This window comes from Alosa pseudoharengus, unplaced genomic scaffold (genome assembly GCF_046254945.1).
Source record: "Alosa pseudoharengus isolate Yale_2024_CS ecotype anadromous, Long Island Sound unplaced genomic scaffold, YU_APseudo_1.1 YU_APseudo_1.1_scf_9, whole genome shotgun sequence".
In the NCBI taxonomy this organism is placed as follows: Eukaryota; Metazoa; Chordata; class Actinopteri; order Clupeiformes; family Clupeidae; genus Alosa; species Alosa pseudoharengus.
This window is the reverse complement of record NW_027468881.1, coordinates 34806122-34816607: the sequence shown is the minus strand read 5'-3', so window position 1 is coordinate 34816607 and position 10486 is coordinate 34806122. Positions and strand designations below refer to the sequence as shown.

The 10486-nt window shown below is 47.3% G+C and overlaps 1 protein-coding gene across 1 annotated transcript in view; it reads left to right on the top strand.

Moving 5' to 3' along the window:
- Nucleotides 1-1849: 1849 nt before the first annotated feature.
- calcoco1a (calcium binding and coiled-coil domain 1a) overlaps nt 1850-10486 on the top strand; it is a 16780-nt gene continuing 8143 nt past the window's right edge. The window contains exons 1-11 of the mRNA XM_076277496.1: nt 1850-2016; nt 3326-3486; nt 3634-3736; nt 4884-5086; nt 6328-6540; nt 7497-7645; nt 7795-7864; nt 8009-8164; nt 8514-8768; nt 10028-10153; nt 10378-10473. Coding sequence (XP_076133611.1) covers nt 3355-3486; nt 3634-3736; nt 4884-5086; nt 6328-6540; nt 7497-7645; nt 7795-7864; nt 8009-8164; nt 8514-8768; nt 10028-10153; nt 10378-10473 — 1503 coding nt within the window. The 5' untranslated portion in view covers nt 1850-2016; nt 3326-3354. The remainder of the gene's footprint in view (nt 2017-3325; nt 3487-3633; nt 3737-4883; nt 5087-6327; nt 6541-7496; nt 7646-7794; nt 7865-8008; nt 8165-8513; nt 8769-10027; nt 10154-10377; nt 10474-10486) is intronic.

Genomic DNA, 10486 nt, shown 5'->3' with positions numbered 1-10486 from the left:
AACCGTCTCAGCTGCCATTTATTGGACTGCCTCATTTACTGCCTGCATACAATTAGAGTCCCAGAGAAGAAGGCTATATCTTGTGTGCATCTCCTTATTCGTCTCAGTAAACCACTTCCACAGGAAGAGTGGCGGGTGGCTGACACTCCGCTCGCCAGTTTTAAAAATACCAGATACCAGCCAGATGTAGAGGCTGGGAGGCCTACCAGCTGTCACTGGGATTCACAGAGTGCTCACGCTTGACAACTTTGGAAACATCCAAAAAAAAATGAAAGGGAGAAATGTTCTACTATACACTGACGCTCAGCAGGAGGGCATTTGAGCGTTAAACAAACACTTATATTTTACTCCAGCCTATATATCACTGTGATGTGTAACTTACAAATGGCTAATGGAGAAAAACTCTTGGGCACAGCCCATGCCAAGTTCAACAGGCTTGCTCCCGTTCAGTACATCAGAGCCGCTATCGCTGTCGTTCATAAATATGAAACCTAACCTGCAGGGGAAGCTGGTGACTGAGCCCAACCTCTGGGCATTAAATCAGATGCGCTGTTTAGACTGTAAATGTCAACAATAGCTGTATGAGAACAAAGCCGCTCTTAGCCTGAGATGCAGCAGAGATGATTGAAGTCAGAGTGCAGAAAACTTTAACTAGTTTCAGTAAAACTGTTCATCCTAATGACAGAGCCTCTAACCAGTAAACATAAGACTCGCTGCCAGTTATTAATGGCTGTGCATTTTTAACAAAACTAAAAGCTGTTTTCTCTCCTTGATGTATAGAGAGCATGCAGAAGTACAAGAAGACTGTACTGCACTGAAAGTGTTCAAAACACTTTGACAAAGAAGCCCGTGATTTACTGGTACACAGCCTATTTAGGGTACATGTAGGCCTATAGATATCCAATATCCAACACATTGCACATAACATGTTGCATAGGCCTGGGACTTATTCTCAGGGCAAATCCTACATGCATGTAACTTTAGTTGTAGAGTCAAATTCTTATATCTCAACACGTGCACAGCAAATGAGGCCTTTTGAAGGTTTCTGACCCATAAGCTATGAAGGGTGTTGTATGATATGACCTGTTCGATCCATTCTACCATGCTGTTTCAGTGAAAGGTTAACTTGCAGTACATTGCCACCTGGTGTACACAAAAAGCATTACAGATGATTGTTGGTGGCAAATCGTTTACTGGCGCAATGCATGCAGTTGCTGCTGGGGAGGCGTAGGTTTACAAGGTATCACATGTGTCGCAAAAACAACTATATTTAACATCAGCCAAGTGGCTTCTGACAAACACTTGGGAGCCTTATTGTAATGTTATAGCCTATGTGCGTATGCTGTTAAGTGGTCTAGTGTCAAATTACCGAGAGTCAGCTGCGAAACAGCAAGCACAAGCTCTTATGTTCTCACATCAGCCATAAAAGCATAGTTGGAAGTGCAGAATTGACATAAAATATAACCCCGTTGGCATATTTGGAACCGAAAATGCAAGGACATGTGTCGAAAAGTCTCGGGTGAATAATGAAATAATTTAACAATTTTGCAACGGTGAAGAAGGGTAGAGTTGTTTTTTTCCATCAGGAAAAAAAACGTAAGATGATTTCATTGGATAGCATATAATGTATATTAGAACTCCACCAATCATAGTGTCGGTGGTGAATTCGAGGACCAGACAATCAGCCAAGAATGCGGAAACAAATGTCCTGTAAAAATGACGTTGACGGAGTTGACCTTCAAGCTCTTTTTTACATGCTGGGAAATGTAGTTTGTAGGTCAGTGGATTTCAAGCAGGTCTATGTTCTCAAGACAACAAATCCCACAATTCCCTGGACTCAACTCAGCGCTCATGCTTATGTTTTTGTTATTGTTCTCTGGCCGTGGTGTTGTGGACAGAAGAAACGTTGAATGTTACGATATTTTAGAAACGTTTGCCTAATCGGATAGGCATCGACATTTTTAAGTAAATATTTTGCATGATTTTACGGAAACTCCGCAAAAAAAGCTTGTAGAGGTGAGTGCTGCCTGACATGTTACGTTAATACGCAGTTTCAGATGCATTGTATCCTGCGTGTGCTGAACCTTTAAGCCTGCTGACATGTGCTGTAGGCAAAGATACCATGCATGTATATGTGCTTCCTGAGAGTCGGCAGCTGCCATCTTGGCAAATCTATTAGGTAGCTTAGCTTTATTGAGAGCTTTTGTCTTAGCTGCTCTTTGTGTTTGAAGTCAGAGCCAGCATCGTTAAATAATTAGCTTGTTAGCTAACTAACTGTGTGCCTATTCATCATGTTTGGCAGTACTTAAGGTTATGATTTCTTCTCAAAGTCGACCAACCAGGGAATATTTACTGTCGGTCGTGTAGCTTTAATGTCACAACCAAATTAATTAGTGTCTTACTCATTAATGTTTACAGCACCACGTGCTGTTGGCAAGGGCCCTCATGCACTTTTTCACCTTTTTGTAATGCAATATGTCAGTCTCCTCAACAAGGTACAGCACATGGATTGTATTACAGAGCCCCGCACACCTGTTGCCTCAAACACTGTTAGGGCAGCATTGTACTGATCTGTCCAGTCTGAAATGCAAGCTAAGCTGCAGAACACAAATAAAATAAAATTTACATTAGTTATAATAATCTGCCTATCGTTTTACAAAGTGCATGATGGGGGAAAAAACTGCATGCCCTCTAATATGTAGGTTATGGTATGCAGATGTAGGGACAGTTGAATATGTTCTAGGACAGCAGCGAAATTCAGTAGTTGGATTGTTTGTGTATGTTTACTTTATCAGATTACTCTGGTAACTACAGTGGGTAGACAGTAAATAAACTTGAGGCCTTGACTCACATTGAAAAAATTACAGCCATCTCATCCCTCATATTTCACAACCTCATTCCTCACTCTCACCACTCTCAGCCACATCTCTGTTTAAACTGTGGCATTCCACTTTATCATTTCTAATATTTAACTAGATATCTGAGACTAAACTTTTTTTTTCTATGCTTTTCGCTGGCTGTAAGGTGATTACTGTCTGATCAGATGAATGTGTATGTGGTTTGTGACCTTCAAAGGGTTTTGGCTTAAAGCCCTGACATGCTGTCTTGATATATTTAGATGTTTGTGTAGAATTTACTTACAGATACAGATTAAAAAAAACAACTTCCTGATAACGTAGTAGGATTATTACTGTAACCGTGAACATACTCTGCACAACATTCTGAAATTTGTGTTAAATTAAAGGGTTCTTTGTCATAGTTCCATCATTTCTGAGCACCTGCTCACCCCTTATCAACAACATTCTTCACTGTGCAATTTACGCAGGTCCAAAGACACCAAGTTCATTTGTTGCCATGGAAACCGCCTGGAAAGTGGAGTTCCGGAATGTCGGCAGCAGTTACTTCCCAGAGAGCCGAATTGAATGCCATTATACTATCAGTTCCCAGCATACCTGGGCCAGCAGTGACTGGATTGGACTCTTCAGGGTACATTAAATTGGTTAATATAAAGGAAGGCAGCAATTAAAGTAGACATACTTGATAAATGATGTGCAGTCATCTAACAGCAATGATGAATGTGGGTTTTCTTTTGCATGATTGGGAAGATAAATGTCCTTCTGGCTTGTTCCGCAGGTGGGCTGGAGCTCTGTGAAGGACTACCATACCTTTGTCTGGGCACTGGCTCCAGCCGGCTACAAGGAAGGGACTGATAGCAACTGTTGTGTGCACTTCCAAGGTTCTCTCACTTGTTCACACTCTTGAACAAATTGCACCCATTTTTACTTTGTAACTTTGTAACTTTTCAACTTCTGTTTCAAAGGCATGTAAGCGTTGGCATTGATCTCTCAGGAGGTATGTTTTGTAGTTCCACAGTGTCGCTAGGAAACAGCTAATTTATTACTGGCTCATCTAGGGCAGCAGTCAATAAAATAGATTTTCCAGAGAGACTAGGCTTCCTTGGGCACGTGGGTGGATTCTGCCCTGTCATGGACAGTGGTGTGGGCTTGAATGTGATTCATCTTCGCGAGCACATGTGGTTTAGACTGCAAAACACACAAGGGGACAGCGTCGCCTGTGAATGAAGCTTGTTCTAGAACATTCCCTGAATCAGTGCATTTATCAGGAATAAGGAGGAGGCCGACTGACGAAGCTGGAAGACAATGGCACAATAGGCACAGAGGCCCTCCCAGATAGCAAGAGGAGGGAGCGAGAGAGAAAAGACGGTGTTCTTCTCGAGACGCTGCTAGCTGAGGTCATCTTCGGGCACATCAGTCCACTGTGTCTCCACAGGAATGAAAAACTTCCAGCTCTGTCAGACTGATGAAGCACCTGCTCTGCTATGCTCCAGTGCGGCCATCGCTCATTCATGTCCTCAGATCAGACAGCGGGAGCACTGATGAATGCTGTACTGATCGGGATCGTAAAACATTATGCAGGGATGAATATTTCAGTGTCTGTAATAAAGTTAGAGAAAATTGTGTTTTTATCACTAAATGTTGGGTTTTCATCAATCCACGCAAAAGAAAGAGAAGAAAGTTACCGCAGTTAGTAACTCAAAAAATGTGACTGTTGGGTTAAGTTAATTACTAGAAGTCATTTTGCCAAATTAGAAACATTTCATTTTACAAATTGATATTGAACCCTATAAATGATTCCTGACGCTGGATGTGTCCCTCTCTCTCTGTGTGTGTGTGTGTGTGTGTGTGTGTGTGTGTGTGTGTGTGTGTGTGTGTGTGTGTGTGTGTGTGTGTGTGTGTGTGTGTGTGTGTGTGTGTGTGTGTGTGTGTGTGTGTGTGTGTGTGTGTGTGTGTGTGTTGTGTGTGTTGTGTGTGGTGTGTGTGTTGTGTGTGTGTCTGGACGTGTCCCTCTCTGTGCCTCTGCAGCCTCGTACCTTCCCAAGGCCAGTGGCCAGGCCTACCAGTTTGTGTACGTGGACAGTAAAGGGGAGGTGTGCTCCTGCAGCGCCCCCTTCTCCTTCTGCGCCCCCAAGCCCCTGGAGGAGCTGGTCACCCTGGAGGAGGGAGGCCACGAGGACGGGGCAGGGGAGGACATGCTGGTGGTCATCCCCAGAGCCGAGCTCCTGCAGGTCAGTCTCCCAGCACCCTTATCTGCCACATAGAGAGACCCTCATGTGCTTCACAGGAGCAGGTCAGTCTCCCAGCACTCTGCCACATAGAGAGACCCTCATGTCCTTCACAGCAGTAGGATGCTCTAGCTCCTGCAGGTCAGTCCCCCAGCACTCTGCCACATAGAGAGACCCTCATGTCCTTCACAGGAGCAGGTCAGTCCCCCAGCACTCTGCCACATAGAGAGACCCTCATGTCCTTCACAGCAGTAGGATGCTCTAGCTCCTGCAGGTCAGTCTCCCAGCACCCTTATCTGCCACATAGAGAGACCCTCATGTCCTTCACAGGAGCAGGTCAGTCTCCCAGCACTCTGCCACATAGAGAGACTCTCATGTCCTTCACAGCAGTAGGATGCTCTAGCTCCTGCAGGTCAGTCCCCCAGCACTCTGCCACATAGAGAGACCCTCATGTCCTTCACAGGAGCAGGTCAGTCCCCCAGCACTCTGCCACATAGAGAGACCCTCATGTCCTTCACAGCAGTAGGATGCTCTAGCTTCTGCAGGTCAGTCCCCCAGCACTCTGCCACATAGAGAGACCATCATGTCCTTCACAGGAGCAGGATGCTCTAGCTTGCTGTTAATAGAGGCATGTATTGACAAATGCACTGGTCATTCCTAGCTATAGTCTCCTTTGCGCTGTCGCTTAGATGTTAGCTTTTGTTATTATGTTGCTGTAAGTCGCTTTGGATAAACGCATTTGACAAATGAATAAATGTAAAAAATGTAAATCCAGAAAAATTTTATTTTGAGTAGAATCAGGCAATATGTTCTAGAAAGTCAGCTGTATTGTTATTGTTTTTTAAATGTTTGTCAGTCCATGTTTTTATATAAGAATAATATCTTATCTCTTAAACCCCTGACGATTATGATTAGCTACTTTGTAATTTGTAGCAGCATGTACTCGTTTGTGAATTACATTGGGCTGAATCCCTTAGGTAATTAAGGAGACGAATATACAGCACATAGAAATTAACTCTACAGTATGTGGGGCAAATAGTGCCTGTGGAGAAGGGGGAGGGGGAGGGAGCCTGTAGGGTGTGAATTAAGGCAGGTAAGTCTTCTCTGACATTATTACAGTTAGAATTATGACATTAATAGCACTGTTATGTTTCATCTCCTCAGGAGATGGCAGGTTAATAATGACCCTGTCCATTTTGTTCCATCTCCCTCTCTCTGTGTGTGTGTCTGCTTCTTGCGCTCAGAGCCGTCTGCAGGAGTGCCTGAAGGAGCGCGGGGAGCTGCTGCAGGCCCTGGAGTCCGCTGACCGCGGCCGAGAGAGGGAGAGGGAGCGGAGCGAGCGGACCAGGGAGGCATGGGAGCGCGTCCGGCGCCAGCTGGAGAGTGACCTGGCCAGCCTGAAGAAGGAGCTGAGACAGAGCTGGGAGGAGATGGAGGAGATGAGGAGGAAACAGGAGGTGAGGCAGAGAGGAGATGAGGAGATGAGGAGGAAACAGGAGGTGGAGCAGAGGGGAGATGAGGAGGAAACAGGAGGTGGAGCAGAGGGGAGATGAGGAGGAAACAGGAGGTGGAGCAGAGCAGAGAGGAGATGAGGAGAAAACAGGAGGTGGAGCAGAGCAGAGAGGAGATGAGGAGAAAACAGGAGGTGGAGCAGAGCAGAGAGGAGATGAGGAGAAAACAGGAGGTGGAGCAGAGGGGAGATGAGGAGATGAGGAGAAAACAGGAGGTGGAGCAGAGGGGAGATGAGGAGGAAACAGGAGGTGGAGCAGAGCAGAGGGGAGATGAGGAGGAAACAGGAGGTGGAGCAGAGGGGAGATGAGGAGGAGCGGGGTGGAGCGGGCACATCTCGCTAACACTGACAGTGGCAGGAGGAGCACTGCTGTAGTTAGCTCGACTTCTCAAACCTCAAAAGGGCCTTTAAGGCCAGCGGTTACAGCCCTTAAGGCCTGAGGTGCAGACTTGATTTTCGCTTTGAGCCCTGAGATAGTCTAGCCTGCCTTTTTATACAATAGGTTTACAGCTGATATTTCTTTTATTGGTCTCTGCGTTCCTTGGTTTTATTGCACTGTATTTTATTTCAGTTTTTAGTTGATGTTATTTTAAGACCACTGTTTCTGTTGTTGTTCGGAGAGTGTGAGCAGGACTTGGTTTGGGAAAAAAGAGGCTTCATGGAGGTCATAACAGCCAGGAAGTAGTAAAAGTTGAAATGGCTTCCTCTGCAGGCACTCAGTCATGCCTCATAGAGAGGAGATCTGTGGACGAGGCATTATTCTTTGATGAGGAAATATACAGTGTGTCCTCTCACCCCTCTCTCTCCTCTCTCTCCCTCTCTCTGTCTTTCTGTCTGTCTCTCTCTCACAAACACACACACACACACACACACACACACACACACACACACACACACACACAGGAAGTGCTAGCCTCTGAAGAAGCTCTGGCCGAGGAAAAGAGTGCTCTGCTGAGCAAGAGGGCAGCGAACGAGCAGCGCATCCGAGAGCTGGAGGACGACATCAAAGCGCTCGGCCAGCGAGCCCTGGAGAGGGAGACGGACATGGAGAGGTGAGGCTCCCTGCCCCGGCCATCCCCACTGCCCACTGCGTCACTCATCTCATTGAGTCCAGAGGTGTGGGTCAGGATGTCTTTCAGTGCTTCTGACTACTGTGTGTGTGTGTGTGTGTGTGTGTGTGTGTGTGTGTGGATGAACACAGGATGAAGGAAAAGGCTAAGAAGGTGGCAGCCCAGAGGAAAGAGGAAGAGAATGAACGGAAGAGTCTGAAGGTACTCCATAAACACTCCATTGTCTGCCAGGGACATTTGACAGCTAGTGGAAAACCATCTAAAAGCCCCTACAGGTTACAGGTACAGGAGAAAGGGACGGAGGTGTAAACAGTAGATTATTTCTGCTGTCGTTTGCGTCCGCAGGCCAAACTGGAGCAGACGGAGGTGGAGCTGCGCAGTCTGTCTGCAGAGTTCCAGGGTTTGCGCAGCTCACTGGCACAGAGGGACACACACGCCCTGCAGCTGAGAGACACCATCACCACGCTCACACACAAGCTCAACACCGCTCACAGGAAAGAGGTGTGACGCACGCACGCACACACACACACACACACTTGCGCACACACACACACACACACACACACACACACACACACACACACACACATGCACACACACACACACACACACACATGCACACACACACACACACACACAACACCTACATCCTCATAGAGAAAGAAGGGAGAGATGGTCTCACATCATAGAAATTCTCTCATCATAGACACGTACTCGTATATATACGTATTCATAGACAAACATAGACAAATATCTGTTGAAAAGAGATGACATGCATATGTTGCGTTTATCTCTCTGTCCCTCTCACTCCCCCTCTTTCTCTCTCTCCCTCTCTCTATCCCTCCATCAGGCGGAGAGTGAGGCGGCCCTGGGCGAGCTGCGGAGCCTGCAGGAGCGTGTGCGGGCCAGCGAGAGGGCGGCCGAGGACCTGCGGGCTGAGCAGAGCGCGCTGGCCGCCAAGCGGGACCAGAGCCAGGCCGAGCTGCACCAGGCGCGCCTGCAGGCCGCCCAACTCACCCTGCAGCTGGCCGACGCCAGCCTGGCACTCCGCGAGGGCCGCGCCTGCTGGGCCCAGGAGAGGGAGAGTCTGCAGCGCACCTCCGAGGTGAGCGAGAGGGGAGAGGGAGAGGGGCAGGGGGCTACCTGAGGGGGCAGTGAAGTATCGGAACAACACATATTACCAACCGCCACGTATGTCCAACCACTTACGTGTATGTGTCACTTAATATTGATTTCTATATAAACCAAGACGGCGGATTCCTAAAGAAACACAAGCATCCACACCATAAGTGTATCTTAATCAGCTACCAAAAAATTACATTTTACCGTGACTCAAACAGTGTTGTAAGGCTGCGTGTACAAATCCGCTTGGAGCTCCAGTGGAATTTTGAATTGCGACGAGAATTCTCGGGCTAACTGTTGATGTGCCGTGAGACCGGTTGGAAATAGGGCACCCACCAGCCCAGCACTAAACTCCGAGCGTGGTAAACGAAATCGGATATTTCAGGCAGGAAAAGCCCTGGTAAGAACCAAACTAGATTTTGTTCAAATCTACACACCTATAGCTATTGAAAAAGTTAAGGTTCATTTAGCAAATGTTATTTTGAAGTATTAAAAAACATCGTTGTTTTAGAAGTTTCGAACAAAATGGTTGGTAATTAGCACGTTTACGATAGCAGCTTTAAATCAGTTTGGACAGACACGGAGCAGGTGGAGCTAAAGCACAACTCAGGTTATGGGGATGTCATGGAAGGGGTGGAACATGGCTGAGTTCAGTGACAGAGACGAATGATTGACTGACTCGTTATGAGACTATGGAGACCATATTTTAACTTCCGAGAAAGAAAGAGCAGGGTTCCCCCCATTTTGAAAAGAAAATTGGTAGTTGTTTGTTCTCCATCCATAGGAGATTTAAAACCCCAGGCAACTTTTAGTTTTAATGGATGATTTTTGAGCCTCAAAAACACAAGCCCAGGAAAAAAAAGAGCAAAAAGGACATGTGTCTACCCACACACAGATTGTGTGTGCTGTCTTGTGTGTGTGTGCGTTGGTCTGCATGGAGAGGGAGGGACGGTAGCAGAGCAGGCGAGTGTAGATAAATCAGGACACAAGCGGAGAGGGGACCCCATGACTCAGATCAAAAACAAGCCTGAGTGGGAGGCGATTGCGCAACACTGGAGAGATGGCAGCAGGTGAGGCTGAAACGTGAGCTCCACTCCGCACGCCCCAGTGAAAACCTAGCATTAAATGGGGATTGGCGGGGTGGGGTGGGTGGGGGCTTAGTTGACATAGTAACCCAGTTTGGGCGTGGGCAGTGTTGGTTGAGCATGACGTTCTCTCCCCCCCCCCCCCCCCGGTGGTCAGATGGACAGGACCCGCATGGAGAAGCTGCTGGAAGAGCTGCAGCGGCGCGAGGAGATGCTGCAGGAGCAGAGGATGGAGCGCGAGAAGGCCGAGGTGGAGCTGGGCCGAGAGAAGGACTGCAATCGGGTCAGCTCCGGATAAAGCATCCACATCACGCCAAAGCATATAAAGGACATTCACAACTTTCCACCCACTCCAAGTCTACTTGTCCTAAGTCACGGCCATGTTCTATGGGCCAATAGGGCCCCCAACCAGTGTGTGTGCATGTGTCTATACACATACATGATACATATATTTATTATTGTGTGTGTGTGTGTGTGTGTGTGTGTGTGTGTGTGTGGTGTGTCCAGGTGCAGCTGAGTGAGACCAGGCGAGAGCTGCAGGAGCTGAAGGCCAGTCTGCGGGTGGCTCAGAAAGAGAAGGAGCAGCTGCAGATGGAAAAACAGGCAAGCGGAATGC